The 17,300-nt window shown below is 39.5% G+C and overlaps 1 protein-coding gene across 1 annotated transcript in view; it reads right to left on the minus strand.

The window, feature by feature from the left end:
* galnt18b (UDP-N-acetyl-alpha-D-galactosamine:polypeptide N-acetylgalactosaminyltransferase 18b) overlaps positions 1–17,054 on the minus strand; it is a 97,758-nt gene extending 80,704 nt beyond the window's left edge. Inside the window, exon 1 of the mRNA XM_034197026.1 lies at positions 16,396–17,054. Coding sequence (XP_034052917.1) covers positions 16,396–16,633 — 238 coding nt within the window. The 5' untranslated portion in view covers positions 16,634–17,054. The remainder of the gene's footprint in view (positions 1–16,395) is intronic.
* Positions 17,055–17,300: the final 246 nt, after the last annotated feature.

A 17,300-nucleotide genomic window follows, 5' to 3' on the forward strand; every position in this document is an offset into this window, starting at 1 on the left:
GAAACAGCCCAGTCCTTATCACCGCAAAGCAGATGCTCCACAAAAGCATTTTTGCACCTCAGAACAGGCAGAATGGCGGCTGGCGGGTGCTGATGGCAGCCGCTGCCTCTGTAGCGGACTGACAAAGCACTGCCTGACGGCGCTCCCCCTATCATGTTTTGTCAGAAGATCCAGGCACTCCCCAAGCCTTTTAGGAGTGCAGTCTTGTGAGACAAAGGGGACATTAAAGCATGTTTAATGTGTAACCATCCACATTAACTCACCACATTTTTTATGTTTATGGATTTGTTAATGAGAAAATAAAAACATGATTTGTCTTTATTACAACAAAAGAGGCAAATTATCTTGTGACCACAAACGCTGCACATTTCTGACAGCAACAAGGTCGACCTTGAGACGACTGCAGACGGTAACGAAATGATTCTGGAGCTGTTCTCATCAGTACACAATTCATCTGAGAAGTCCCCAAGCAAATATAAACCAAGCTCCTAACAATGAATCAGATCTACTTTTATGCAAAACATTTCCATTCTAAAAGACGTTTGTGAATATTTGATGACTCGCAGGAAGTGGGGATGTGAATGCAGAAACAACTGCTTAACAATTTGATCAAAATCTGTTATGTGCTCACAGTAATGTTAATTTAAAGCAATACAGAATAAGAAAAAAGGTACAAAGAGTGGCATGTAAGTTCTAGCTTTCCAATTACTTTATTCTTTCTTCAAAGTGGCCTTTACATCTTTTGTTATTTGCCTTTGCTGTTATTTTGTTCATCTTGTCTTGAGTTCTTTAAAAGAGGACTTTAACTTACGACTCAAATGCAAGCAGTAATTGTGTTTACATTTATGTATACATAAACGTGTATCTGTACTTTTTTGTCTTTAGTAGCATGTTAAATATCTTTAAAATTATTGATTTTTGTTATTGTCCGGATGGCAGAACTAAATATAATTATGTATCTTTCATATGAATGGTGTGCTAATAGAAATGTATGCTTTGTTTTGAGGTAGTACAAATATAAAATAAAGACAGTTAAACATATCTTAGTATTTAAAGATATTTCTGCGACCAATAAGTTATTTGGTTGAAACAATGACGTGAGGGCAGCAACCAAAGATGATTTAAATCATGACTTTATCTAATGAATATGAATACTGTTCATTGATTTAATGTCTTCTCAATAAACAATCGGAAACTAGTTTCAAAATAGCAGACCTATCTAAAGCCAAAAGTGACTGCTTAAGAAACTACTTGTTTGTGCAAAAAACAGTCCCAAATAAGTAGATATTCAGTTTAATATCATACAGGACAAATATAATTATTTTTTTGCAACATTCCAAAACCTACTTTGACTTTGAAAATGGTTGCATTCATTCAGTCAATGCATGTTGCCTATCATTTCAGCTGTAGGTCACGTCTATGCACGCAGTAAGCAAAAAGGCAGAAAGACTCAGGCTGCTCATAAAGTGGCTTCACTCAGTTCAGGACTCGACAGTAACGGTTGCCAGGTTGCCATTGGCAACCATTCAGAAAACATTTCAACCACTTCTTGGACTTTGGTTGCCATTAGTGGCAACCAGTTTTTAACATACAGAAATAAGGACAGCAAACAGCAAAATGTGCACCCCAAAATAGATAAATGTTAATTATTTGTTGTATTAAGAGTGATATTTAATTATTGTTGTGACCAGTCGTAACCTGATACTGAAGTTGCACGTGCATTGGTGTGATTAAGGAGCCAGAAGGCGATGCACGTTTACTCGCCTGCGGGCTCGCTCAAGTTGGCACAGCGTTACAAATGTGCCACAAAACCAACCAAATCGGAGAACTCGAGAAGGTCAATTCTGATTGGCTGTTTTGTCTCCAATCATATATTTTATCTGAGGTACGGAAAGAGAGGGATTTTAGGTTGCAATCAAGTTTGGCCAGACTAATACATTTCTAATGTTAAATAAATGAAAACCATTCACAGTTAAGAATTAGATAATAATTATTAAAGCCAGAAATGATTGCATACAATTACAGTTTCTTATTTCTCCAGTATGATAGCCGTCAAACAGAAGTTAAATCCATTTCTCACTTATTCTAAGAAGAAATACTTTTAGTGGGTTGAGTACATTCTGCTCCGTTGTCCATTCACTTCCGGTAAAAGTTCCTTCAAAAATAAAAGTCCCGATCTTATTACTACCAAAATAAAAGTGCAAAACGAAAACTTTACCACAGGAAAATATTGGCATAGAAATATAACACATTTTAAATGTATTAGTCTGGCCAATGAAAGAACCACAATCAAGACTTCAATGTTGAAGGGTCAATGGATCTATGGTGGGGATCAGCACAAAGGTCAAGAAAACCACATTTGAAATGGAGACAGCGGATGACCAAGAAATTAGTGACTTGCTCAATTCATTTTTGAGGGATCTGTGAAGAACATGACAACAGCTGCACTACTGGTATTTTGTATACATTACATTGCATTTAGCTGACGCTTTTATCCAAAGCGACTTACAATAAGTGCATTCGACCAAGAAGATACAAACTTGAATAAAAGAAAATCATATAAGTACATCAGGTTTCATAGAGCAAAAACATTTCAAGTGCTACTTAACTGGCTTTAGATAAGCCAGTCCTTTATTAGTATATAAGTGCTTTGTTAGTAATTCTATCGCTCGAAGTGGAGTCGAAAGAGATGAGTTTTTAGTCTGCGCCGGAAGATGTGCAAGCTATCTGCTGTCCTGATATCAATGGGGAGCTCATTCCACCATTTTGGAGCCAGGATAGCAAACCGACATGTTTTTGCTGATGGGAACTTGGGTCCCCCTCGCAGTATGCCAGCAATTGAGGGTGGACAAGTTTACTACCACTTAGGTTTCACATAATTGTGTTAATTACTTATTGTAATGAAGCATTTGAACATTCTTTTGTGTCACATTTCCATTATTAAGTTGATGTATAACTGTATAGTATCTTAATTATTTAAAATATAAGGTGACCGTATTTTCAGTCTTGGCAACCAAAGTCTAATGCCTGGTTGCCAGCCTGGCAACCACTTTTAAAAGTTAGCGTTAAGCCCTGCAGTTTGTCATGGCCTTGAGGCATTCGACACTCCGTGTGTCAGAAACAGGAGAGGACATCTGAGTCATGAAGAAACATTTTACAGATACTCCAGACGATCTTTGACTGCGACCGTACAGCGTCTTAAATGTAGTCCTGTGAGGAAAAGGTTGAGTGATTGGGAATAAAACTCTTTCACAACGTCTTTATTTCACGAACATGATCTAAAGTTTCACACAGTCGTTTTACAGTCGTAAAAAACTTCAGGAGCACAGGAGGTGAATCTCACTTTGGAGACTCATCTTACTACTTTGACCAATAGGATACTTCCATCGAGTGACACCTTTTCTATATATATTATATACTAACTACCCAATGGTTCTAAATGTTTATCCACGCAATACAGAGGGGTACATTGTGAGTGAGTTGTTAAAAAAATTATCATTATTATTATTATTATGAATGCGGTTTTCTCCATCCTTTAAATTGGTTAAGCAATTATAAAACCTTGACATTTTAGTGAGAATCTATAATTTAAGATATAATTGGATTTTATGAAAAGCGGAGATTGTAATAATACAATATCTGCCGAAAGATGAGCTCAAACATGAATACAATTTGCCAGAAAGTAGAAATGCTAATCGACAAATGTGTTAATTATCCTTCAATAATAAGCCAAACTCAAACATGAATATAATCAAGAACTGGCTACTTTCTGTGATTCATAACTTGATTTAACGTGGCTTCGGCACTTTGTTTGTGAACTCAAGCGATCTCTGCCTGTTGAAGAATGCTTCCATCTTGATTGTACATTTCAATTTGATCTGGATGAGGATGGTGCAAATAAGAGAGAATTGATTTGCAACATTTAAAGTATTGTGGGTGCAAGTAAAACAAGTGCAGTTGTGTAAAAGCAAAGCCTGCTGTGAGGAAGAGAGACTTGTATCACTGTCAGTGTGTGGAACATGAAGCCTTCTGACTCTTCTGGAGAGAGGAAAAAAGCGACAGACAATCTGTCTTGAAAAACAATATGACGTATTTCCCTCTTGTTTTACAAAATGTGTGTCAGTTGGTTCATAAAAACAAAACAAAAAAAATACATTACGGCAGATGAAGATGAAAAACATAGACAACCTCTGCAATTATTACAAATCACAGGAAGACGCCAAGAAATACCTTTCTGAGGGAACAAAGCCTCAGTGTGATAAATTGCAGAGATTACAATTAACATGGGTAGTGCATTCAAGGATGATCTGACATCCGAGGTTGGAAAGTCCTTTAACAGCACACTCTTTAATGAAAAAACACAACATCCGTACACACAGATTTTCTGGATTGGAATTGCATTACTTCGTGGCAGATAGCTGAGATTCTTCTACATCAGCACTGGATTAATGGTGAATGAAGGTTGGGAAAATGTATTTTGATAGAAGATCTCAATTATAGTTAGTGCTGATGAATCTCGTTTCGAGGCCATGATAATTCTCTTCTGTCTCATCGAGTCTCACCCTGTAATCCATCCCCACCGTAACCTCACATTGAGACCAGCCGACTCAATAATGACGAATCGAATACTGACGACAGAGGTCCACTGTCTTACAGAGGGGACAGCAGAGTGGAAAAACTGAAGCTTTAATAAAACGCATGAAAAAATATTTCTGTCAACAAAACTCATGTGGTCACAATGTTGTGGAATTATGTTGACGTTTTTTGATAGGCTGTGACTGATTGGATTTTGTACTGACTGCACATGAAAATATTTTATTTTGATTCACTTATTGATGTCCTGCAACTGGATGACTAACGGGAGGGCTACATCTGTATGCTTTCTGCCCTCCCGCTTCTACACATTTTATTTGTTTTTCGGATGCATAAACTGTCTAATTGTTGAAATAGTAGAATAAAAAAATAAAAAAATGTATGTGTTCTTAATATAAAGTAAGGCTCAGACAGTTAAACGTCTACGTTTTTTAAAGTGTACTTGGCATATTTGCTTTATTTGTTGTTTTTAGTGTCCTCGGTTGCCTTGGAATGTACATGTTTCTTGTTGCAGATAGTGTATTTGTTGTTTTATGTTTTCTTGTTTGTTTTTCTGTTAAATTGACATGAAGACACTTTTAGCTGTGTTAAGTGGTTAATCGAGAAGTAAATTAGTCAATCAACCAAAAACTAATATTAACGACTAATCCATCCATTGTTATTTTACAGACAGCTTGATTATTGGATTTGCCAATACTCCAATCTGCACATTAGAGATATTCAAATGGATGTTGTTTTGCAGTCTTATTGTACTTGCTGATGTAGGCGATGTAAGCCGTAGCGCAGTTGCTAGTAAATTGACTTGCATTGAGTTATCATCCCTAGAATAAAATTAAGAGAAGAAAGAAGAAGACATACTTTATTAATCCCCTACGGGAAAATTACTTGTTTCATTCTGTCGTGTTTAAACACATTACACACAAGCTTGATATACATGAACAGAGGATATACATGCTCAAACAGAACCACATGCAGGATAGGAGAAGGAGAGTGAAGAGGGTGCCAGTTGGCACCTCTCCAGATACCAGTCCACACTCCGTATTATTTTGGTCTGATCGGGACGTGAACCGGCGACCCTTCGGTTCCCAGGCTAAATCCCTAGACTGAGCCACTGCCCCACATTATCAGTATAAAATGGGTTATTGTTACAAATGAGATAGTAGCGAGCAAGTTCACACAATCCATGACAAACACGGTGCAGTAAGTGTACATGTTTATAAACTAACTGTAATATGGGAAGCAGTTACCATAGTCAATTTGTCTACAACAATGTGAATAAATTCACCCAAATATTCATTCATAGCTGCTAAAATGTTAATGTATTTACAATTCCATTTGATTAAATGGTCTTTAAACATTACTCTATCTAATAATCTAATAATGCTTTTATCAATCAGTGTTTGTTACTTTGCTTTTTGGCATTAAAGTCGATATATTTACATATTTAGAAGTGTAGTGTTTCTGCAGCTTACACTCGAACCAGAGGCAAACAACTTTTGCTTGAATTATACAATGGGTTTGAAAATGTGTGCTGACAGATTGGATCATGGAGTCAGATGAGTTTTTTTTTTTTTTTAAACGACTGCTCTACTGCATGAGCAAATGTCTCAATGTTCATAAAGCAGAAGAAAACACTTTGTACATAATGGCATGGGTTTGTTTGAACCAGAGCACGCGTCCTCACTTAGGGCCATTAAATATGAGAAAGAAAGTGCAGAGGAGAGTGAGACGAACAACTGCTTTTAAAACTACAAAGCAGGAAACAACAAAGCACTTCAATGTGTCCCTTCTGCTGCTGAACTTGCTGAACTTACTGAAACACCATGAGATTTCCCACACTGGTCAAACATCTTTGAATGCAGCTCTAGGCATATTGCAATTAATTCATAATCAGCTCATAGCAATTATTTAAGCCGACTGTGATCACTACGCATAATCTCTGGATTTCCACAATCAAGGGAATTTTAAGCCAGTTAAATATGAGGCAACAAAGTGAAATGTGTGCTTTCCCGTCACCCTGAGCACAAGGTTTAAAAAAGAAAATGGGGAAAAAAAGCTGTCCAGACAAGTAGCTGTTGTCTGTGTCAGCTGATACAGGATCATTTACAATGCTTACCCAAGCAAGATGATGACAGAGAGGTGTCGATAATGTATCTTTTGACTTACAGCGGAGAGTCTCCTCTACAGGTATAACGGTGCATTTGACGGCTCTGAGGAAGGATTATGCTGGAGGTGCCACATCCAGCAAGCTTTTTTTATTGTATAATACATGTCAAATATGTGTTAGGTGTTATAAGAGTAGGTCCAGGAATAGCTTAGTGCGCAGTGCAAGTGAGAGTGGTGGGAGACAGGGGATTGCCATCTGATTGGACAAGAGAACATTACATTTGTCCAGTGGTAAATATACAGTTAAAACGCACAATATGTAATTTGAAAAATAAACGTTTTTCCAACTATACTCTTCAAATAACAGATATCCTATTGTTGCATGCAAGGCAATTTGCCACTTTAAGTAATCTCCCCGTCTCTAAAACAAACATAGCAGTAACACCAGTACAATGAGATAAATAAGCAGGCCGTAGGATGGAGGGCCAGCTATCTTCTAAAGTCAGCTCAACTTGTTTCACTGATAACTTAAATATCTAGAAGTTCAGGAAGTGTTTTACTGGAAAAGATTTCATCCGCAGAGGTTTTCTCCTGTTCAAGATAAGCAATTTAACATTATGTTTTTTAAGAACAAACTATTTATAGTAGATCTATTTGCCAACACCTGGATCATTTCAATGAGTAGCTAAGCCATAGAAATCAACAACAAAGATGTAGGCGTGGGTGCAAGTAAAAAACAATAGCACTGCTGTGTGGCATAAAAGGAACAGAAAACAACAATTAGATCGGTAATCACAATTAAGCGTCAACTAAAATCTAATCTAACGATTGTGACAGCCCCTATGAAGCTGTAAGCCTAGTATCCAGAGAACCTTTATAGTATTGCTTAACCAACTCTGAGCAGTTCATATCAGAACATCACTGTGTGTACCAATGTACAGATAAATGGCTTGTTGTCAGCTTGAGCTGAGATGTAAATCTCATAGTCACAGCGAAACCAGATTTCAGTCTGACTTACAAAGGTTGTTTCCATTTTTTATTGTGGCTACAGAAAATCAGTGGGGAATAAACTATACCGAGGACATTTGCAAGAGTGAACTGATCTATTTAGTGTAAATTGTCAGGGGACGACCTTTAAATCGACACTCTTGTAAGAGGCTTTTACATGTCTAATTTATACTCATTGTGATGACTTGGCCCCCAGGAGTCAGAATAATTAATTGTTTTCATTACCAAACAATCTCCAGTGCATTCATATCTTTGTATTTCAATAAATTCTCTATTTATTGGAATTACCAACCAGAATATCTCCCTGTTTTAAATTCCCACTCCTCAGCCCAGACACTCTCTCTCCCTCTCACGTCGGCTGCATCCTGCCTACAGGCGGCAAACTGCTGACAGATGAGTCAGACTTGCAATAAATCTACAGCAGAATGTTTATAGAGGCCATGGTTACATTTATTTCTTATTTATCAGTTATACAGAACAGCATAGCATCTTTCTCTTTACTCTAATTCCACAGATGCCTGATTCGCACAATCGGTGTGATGAATTCATAAAAACCTTTAAGGGTCTATTAAAAGCTCTCAAATTTGCACATCTCTCTGTCCCTCTAAAAATGCACAGTGTCCTACCTGGCTGCTCACTGAATAGGTCATGAAATTCAGCCAACAGGAAATATTCTCTCAATAAATGTTTTCGTTTAATCACATAATCTGGTGGAGCCTAACTGATAAATCAGCCAATGTTAGCAGATAAATGCCGATATGTGATGTGAAACTGTAATACAGAAATTCCCCAAAAATGTCTGTAGTTACTTAAACACACCAGAGAGACTGACAAGTATTTTTAACTGTAAAATACTGCTGATCTTAAAATGTAGTTATTGGTGATGCTCCCATCAGCCTCTGTTGGTGGGATGGTGTATTGCGTAACATGTAGCATTGAGCCTCATCCCAATACCCCTCCTCGACTCCTCCTTTCCCTCACTCGCGTCCCTTCCTTGCGTCTTAGCTCCGCCTCCGTAAGATGCGAGCGAGAGACACGAGGAGGTGACGCGAGGACAGAGGAGTCCTCAGGTATTAATTGGGATGTCCTCGTTCACTCAAACGTCACTCTTAAAGACGTCTGTTAATGATGACATGTGCACAGCTGTATCCCCTCTCATCGGGATTAACTGCATAACCCCTTAGAACCGGCCCATTTGTTGTTAAATATTTATTTAAATGAATGAATCTTTCTCTTGTTATTCAAGGAATTCAATGTATGATGGTTGGTCCTGCTTTTGTGTTCCGTTTTGGTGTAAAATGTAGCCTACATTTAAATAAATATATAATTATAGTAATGTGAAAGCCTTGTGAAATGAATTGCACATAATAATTCCCACGGAGCTGTGAGCACTTATAGCGCTTGTGACGCTTTTCCACTCATCTTCCAGTTGTCGGTTTTCCTCTGTTGAAATCGACCAGCTGTGAAGGTGGGGACGGGGCTTTTTTATGCGAGTCTGCTCGAGTGTATCCTCCCTTTCGTCTCCTCCCGCACCCCTCCTCCCTCACCCCTCCTCGACTCCTCCATGTGCATTTCAGCTATTGGGACGTCCTTCAACATGGCGTGTCTTGATCGATTTCCGGGTCAAGTCCCGGAGGGACTCCGGAGTCAAGGAGGGGTATTGGGATGAGGCTTTGATGTTTTGAGTAAGTTAGCCTGCTGACATCAGCTAATGCTAACACAAACTACAGCTTCAAAAAAAGCTTGGAGCTGGGCGTGTCTGAAGCTTGGGGATTTTATTCGAGCAACGCGACCAACAACCAATCACATGAATCTCCCGCCCCCGACATACAAAGCAAAAAACCCCGGGGAATTTATGCGAGCAATATATATATATATATAAACTCCCCAAACAGGCGAAAACCTACCAGTTTCACCCACTGTCTCTGCCACCTCCCTCCATGACTGGTTCTTCCGGTTTGTATCCCGGTAGGTGAAGAGGGTCTGGTCATACAAAACCGGGTGATTTGCTACGGCGATAATTAGTTTCTCCTCCATCCTTTTTTTAAATATAGAAATGAACGGCGGGATATCTCTCCCAGCTTAGACGCGGTTTGATTGGCTAGGGCTGGAGCTGGGGGATTTTCAGAAACGAGATTTGATTGGCTGGCGCTGGCTACTCCGGCGTCAAGTTGAACATTGTTCAACTTCTGACGCCGGAGACGGACCGCTATGCTACCCACAATTCAGTTCGGCGAAAAGCGAGGCAACGTGACGTCACCCCATTCAAAGTGAATGGGCAGACGCGTTGGAAACCGTTTTTGAAGCTGTCGAAGCTGTAGTGTGGACGGGCCGTAACACAAGCATGGCTGTTGACTCCTTGCATTGTTTGAATATCAATATTGGTATTGCCATTATCTTAACAAACATTGTATCTATTTGTATATAAACTGTTTTTAAATCTAAAGCATGCATTTATTGTGTGTAACTGTTGCATGTTTAAAAACAATTGAGACCTCATGCTGTGTCTATTACAATACAACGGGTACTCCAAAACACTCGTCACTCATTCAAGTTTTCAAGACGGGTTGGCTTTTTTGGGGGAATTTCCATTGAAACCTTTTTTTTTTTCTTCGATAAACCCACCCTAAATGAGCCATTCACAAGATTGGACGAGTTCCGTATACCCCAAGGACCCAAATACCTCCTGTTTGTGATCACCACAAACACATGGCAGAGCTTCTACTCCTCTGTCTTCCTTAACAATATTATATTTGTAAAGGTATGATTTATGGCTGAACTGCTGTATTGGATTTCAGTAAACATTACAGGTGTTTCTAATGAAGTGCCCATTACTTGGCAGCCATGGGTTTTTCCACCTTGTGCACACCCTACCTCTCAGTCAGCACCCAGCAGCAGTCCTCAACTGCTCCTGCTGCTCCCCATCACCTGCCCCTCATGCACCCTAATTAGACACTCAGTTAATGCTCATTAACACCAGAGCCTTCTGACTGATGTGTGCCACTATGGTAAGTCAAACCCCATTAATTAAGAGGAGGGCATCCCTCATTTATTTTTAATCTATTTAGTTTCTTGTAAATACTCAAATAAAAATAAAACACATACACAAGCTTACAAAGGGTTCATCGTTATAAATAATCTACAATCATGCACCATCTGGAAGAACTAGGGATGCACGATATTGGTTATACCGATAACTTCCTGCTTCTCAAGACCGATAACAAAAAAATGTTTACGCCACTAATTATTTTAACGCGATTAACGCATGTGTATTTTTTTTCCTTGGCCGCCCCGTAGTTTCAGAGCGCATCGAGTTTAAAATACCATCTACAAGCTGATGCTGACAGCCCCGCTCCTGCCGCCCGCTTGTGGCAGACCACACTTCCACGCTCACCGGCAGGCACCGACCATAGACTGTATATATAAAGCCTTTATAAAGGCACCGACTGGCCATCTGGAGGACCGGGAGGGTGTGTGTATGTGTGGCCCGAGCGAGCGAGAGACCTTACGTGCATTGTTGTTGTTAGCATCTGGTGCTAGCTAGCTGCGCTAACGGATATAAGGAGCTGTTTAAATGAAAACAGCGGAGCGACATTTCGCCACAACTGCACCGAGCACTTGACTTTATGCAGGAAGCCAGACAGTGGGACATTGTACGAAAAGTCAGCACACTCAGCACGGATAGTGCGCAACATGATTGCAGCGTCCAGGCAGCTCCGGTTCGAGCATATGCCTTGAGTTGCACATAGCTCCAACGCCCATACCACCGACGACATGTTTGTTTACTGTCCTGGCTTCACGGCCGCACACCATTTACGTCACAGCCAGGCATGAGTTAGGGGGCGCTGGATTTGTAAAGAACTCCCCTCTTCCTAAACCACTAATACCACAGTACTGGCAAAACGGGAGGAGCCGAGTGAAAAACAAGCGCCCCTCATCCCAATCCACCCACACCGCAGTATTTTTTCTTTTTTTTTACCCAAAAAATATATTGTATATTATCGGGGCTATTAATACTGGTATCGGGTTTATCGGGATGACGTCATAATTCCTAATATCGGACCGATAATTATCGGCCCGATAGTGCATCCCTAGTAAGAACATGTAAGAAACAGAAAATGAGCTTTCAAGCTTCCAAAAGTGTTGGAGAAAAAAGTTGCATGAAAGAATGAAACATCCAAATCAACACTGCAAGCAAACACTGCAGCTCTGGGAACATGAAGCCCATCCTAAAAACATTACCCATCTTTTTCTGTTAGTGGAGATATTTGGAAGACATTTAGTATCTTAAGTATACCCATTTAGACATCTCATATCAAATATAAATTAAGTAATAAACATAAAAAAGGATAATGAAAAAAGTTGCCTTCATCTAAAAATGTATCAAATGGGTCTTTTAACTATTCTCTTACAAAGTATTAAGCCTTCTTCAAAGAACGTGGAAGTTTGTGCAAGTGTAACTTTTTACTGCCGCATACCACAGCCTGCCTGCACAAGCATGCATTCAAACACCTGCACACATCCATGCATTCACATGTTCCTTCAGCGCTCTTACAAATCACAAATGTATTCTGCAGCTGCCCTCATGGTGGCTCTGGAAAGTCACATCAGATAAATATCCAAATGTAACTGTCCTCTGCGCATCAGTGGGGACGCTGATTTACTGAGTTTCTCAATTGACTTGAAGGCTGGATTAGCTTGAAGCAATCAAGGGAACTGTCGCCATCGTTTGCAGCTAAATCAGCGCTGTGTTAATGAATGCCTCTTACTGGCCTCCTGGCCGTCCTATCAGAGCACATGCTGGTAATACACATCCTACGAGGTTGAAGCAAGCATCAAACAAGCTGCTTTTAGTAATATAACAGCATGTCAGTCAGACTATTGATTCACACTCATAGATTACACTGTCTGCATTGGAAATATAATAATCAGGATATCTCGAGCCTTATTACCATAACAATTTTTTTTAAAACGATTAAACTGAGGCATTGAGTGTATTCAATAATGGTCGATAAGTTGATTGAAAGAAAATGAATTTGAACCATTTCAATTATTAATAATTATTTAAATGTTTGGAGTGTTTTGAGCTTAAAATAAATTGAGAATGTGTTTTTGCTTTTTCAATAGTTTATCTTAATGTTTTGGAATGAAAGTTGGAAACATTTTAGTTAAGAAGACCTCACAGTGATTGAGTAATTGTGAATGCCTTTGTTAAATGTTTCATAGATTAGACAATTAATCAAAACAACGGTCAATTGATTGCTAAATAATACAAATTCTAGTTAGTTGCAGACGTGTCCATTACAATTCAATACTGCTTTATTTATGTATTTATGTAAATGTATGCCAGAGGTCTTCAGCCAGGTCAACATATACACAATAGTTATTGTACAATATATATTGTATACATATAATATACAATAGTTAAAGAAAAAGATAAACACGGTCTATCAAAAAGGAAAATATTGTTGAAGCTGACTCTTCTGTAGACGCTCTCTGGTGCAATAACATGTAGAGTGCAGCAAACCGCCCTCTTGGTGGGCGTGTGTGAACCTGCTCAGTCCAGCTTTCCAATATATTCTGCTCGACTGACTTTACGACTTGGTACAACAAAGAGCTCAGCTGCTTTATGAGCAGTTGCCATGTTGTTATATCCTGGTAACAGGCAACTTAACCTTTTTGCACAGTTAAAGAAGCTGAATATGTTTCATCCCCGAGTGTGACGCTGCCATCAGAGACATCTCTTCTGACTGTCCACAGTGAGTCAGCTGCAGTAGATGTTTTATCCTCACATGCAGTACAATTATGTGGTGCGAGAACTCATGTTGGTTTCATAGTGCACTGATATTAAGTGCATGGGGTTATGTGAATAGTGCATAAAGAGCCTCTCCATTAGGTGTGCCAGTCAAAGAGCTCATATGAGCTAGAATATACCATTTCTGTGATTGTCTCGCAATGTGATATAGGAGGAAGATGTATTTTTAGAAATGTCATAAATGCACTAATGACTGGCTCTGCCCGAAGCCCACACTGAGTGTTGATGCCGTTGGCCACTTACAGAGTAGGATTATGGGTCTCGTTTTGCAGCGGATGCATTCAGAGCAATTATCAGAGATACCCAGACAATATGCCTCGTACTTAAAGTGACAGGTCATTTTGTTGGAACAGTTGCAAATATGCATCATTATGACATTAACTGTCTCCTCTAGCATCAGACACAAAAGCTTCTGATGTCAGTGGCTCTGTGCTTCCAAACGGAAAGCATAGAGATTTACTGTATTTATTGGCAATATTAAAAGAACAAATACCCAAAGCAGCCGTTCGGGATGTTTTCCGAGTGTGCATGATGTCAAAAAAAAAGGACTGCAAAAATGGAAAATGTTTGACTTGTATTTTTATTTTCTTATTTTAATTAAGTACAGAATGGCTGTCCTGGTGTTAAAAGTGGCATACTATGACGATTAGCCACAGCTAGTTCCTAAAGGATGACTTGGACATTTCATGGGATAATTCACAAGTGTATTGGTGTATTCTCATGTCTTAACAGTAAATATGTAGCTGCCGCAAGCATTAAGAATAGGGAACCTCTAGCCTGACTTTCTCACAATGTGAAATTGCAAAAATCAGCACCTCTTAAGTACACGTACAAAGCCAAAAAAGACAACTTGGAGTTTTTTGGGGTCTTGCGTCTTTCTTTACATGATGCAGTAGCTCCCGAGTTATCACGTGTTAAATAGTGAGCTTCAGAGGACCTGCAGGCAGACCTTTTTTTATGAGAAATCTTATCTATAATTATCTTTACTGTCAGATGAAGGCTTACTAAAGTGGAAAATCAATGTGATGTTCCCGGAACATGCTGAGGTTTTAAAAACACAAATCTAGCATGAAATTATCTTTTCTGTCAGCGGAATAGGAATATTTGAAACGTGTTGGTGGTAAGTCACCTGAACAAAGCTCCACCCAGCTAGATGCCTATGGGTGCCAAGCTGAAATGGAGACCTGCATCTAGGAGGAATGTTTACCCGAGCTTAGCACAGAGCCCTTATTGCTCAAAGCAGCATGAGTAGATTTCTGTCTTTATTTCACTTCTGCACCATGCTCCGTGCCTTTTTAGATTGGGACTGCCCAAAATGAGCCCCCCTGTGATGACAGGAATAGCTTTTTTAAAGGCACAGAGGGGAGAGAAATTAACTGTGTGTGATCAAGTGTAAAGTAACAGTACACCAAGAGTGGAGGAGAGGCTTAAAGGAATTTGAGAATAAAGGATTCCATACATTCCTAGATGTAAGAACCACTTTTATGTTAAAGTGTTTATAAGAAGCAGATTTTCATATGTATTACTATTTATCCATAAAATACTTCTTATAATTAACTTATCCGCAGTCGTAATCAGACAACCCTGTGGAATCTGAACAATACAGCTCATTGTACCTGCATTTAATACTACCAGCACTATTGGATTCTGGCTCTCAATCTCAATCTTTCAATCTTTATTTATTTATATAGCACATTTAAAACAACCTTCAGTTGACCAAAGTGCTGTACAGGCAGTAACTACAATATTAAATAACCCAATGGGAGTACAATAATAAAACAATAATTAAAAACATAATAAAAAGCACAATAACTAGAAACATATAAAAAATAAATAAATAAAAAACACATACAAATATAAAAATGTAATGTTCAACTGGCTCTCAAAAAGGATGCATAATGTTGTCACACTTGAATATCAGGTGAAGTGAAGCTTGGTGAGGCTAAACTTCAAGGTTGATGAGGGAGGGGTAAATGTTGTTGGAATTTGAATAAAATTAACCAGGAGAGTTTTCTTGACTAGTATAACGAATTCCGGTGGTTGGAGCTTAAAATAAATTATTTAAAAAAATGTACCTCTCACGAAGGACCACCCTACTCGACATAATGTAGATCTTAATGCTGTTTACTTCTAAAGTATGTGCAGGTTGTCTTGATTTTAATATTGGGTTATTATAAGACTTAGAATAACCCAATATTAAAATCAAGGCACATATTTCATTTGCTGTACATCAGGAGAGCCTTAAATTGCCCTCAACAGTAAGGCTATTAAATGTGTACCTATTCATGAAGGAATTATAATAAGATATTATATTGCAGCCTACTTTCAACTTATTATTAAGCTGGTGTGCAGCGCCTTTTTAGATATGTAGCCTCACTGTACTTATCCTTCTCATGGAGACATGCAGCTTTTTAAAACAGTCTATCACAGACTCTAAATAACTTGATCTTAAAAAGACAGAAGAAGTTCCTGCGGCATCACACACACACACACACACACACACACACACACACACACACACACACACACACACACACACACACACACACACACACACACACACACACACACACACACACACACACACACACACACACACACACACACACACACACACACACAAACACAACACACACACACACACACACACACACACACACACACACACACACACACACACACACACACACACACACACACACACACACACACACACACACACACACACACACACACACACACACACACACACACACACACACACACACACACGAGAAGTGAAACCCTTCGCATATTAAAACTTTACTTTAATGGAGCCCGGATGCTGTGAAGGTAAGGTAATTGAGTGACTCAGTTAAATGAATGAAGCTTACCTTGTATGTGCTGGTTGACCACATTCTCCAGCCGATCAAGCCTCTCCATGATCCGGAGAGTGTCCCCTCGTTTGTCTCCCTCTAACTTTCTCTCCGGTAAAGGCATGGGAACTTTGATGTAAATATTGGCGATGTAGTTAGTAACCCATCCGACGTAAAGCAGGCAAACAATGTTGGTCATGCCGCTAAGTATCACGCATGTGGACACCAAAGTTTTGGTTCTCCTGGTGCAAGCCATGCCAACATCCCTCCATACAGCCTGCAGTATTCCTTTAAACCGGAGGACAGGGCGACAGTCGCACGTAAACAAACTGAAATAATGAAGTTATTTCCAGCAACTATGCAGCGGTGCGATATCCGGAACGCGGAGCCTTTACTTTAAAAGTGCCGTGTGTGTTTTTGGCGCTAGTGTAACAGCTTAATTTCAAATATCTACAGGTGAAGCTTCCCCCTCTCGTTCCATTGCGAAGCTTCGTCGGCTCCGGTTGCATGTGAGGATCACGGAAACAGGAGAGACACCAAGCATCCTGCTGCAGCCAATGGGAGGGATGGAGAGGACTGACAGCCGCCGTGCTGCACGCGCCCCGCTGCGCACTGATTCACTGTGAAAGTGGATCTGACCGGACTATTTCCATTGAGCAGGACACTTAAGTGTTATAAGCTATTTCCGCCCAAACGGCGAAATATTTGAGCCACAATGACCTTAAACTGCTCATGTGGAGGTATTTCCTCGTACAATGAGGTAAATCCAGCTGATGCTTTCACAGCACGAAGTAGAAAACACTTATGGAGTTGTTCCGAGAAGATATTTTCAAATTATCATGAAGGAGTAGATTTCTTGCTGCAGTGCTGGATTGAACCACGCGATAGTGACAGCACAGTCTCCATCAGAAATCAAGGTGTGG

The sequence above is a fragment of the Gymnodraco acuticeps genome, unplaced genomic scaffold (genome assembly GCF_902827175.1).
Source record: "Gymnodraco acuticeps unplaced genomic scaffold, fGymAcu1.1, whole genome shotgun sequence".
NCBI classification, from domain to species: Eukaryota; Metazoa; Chordata; class Actinopteri; order Perciformes; family Bathydraconidae; genus Gymnodraco; species Gymnodraco acuticeps.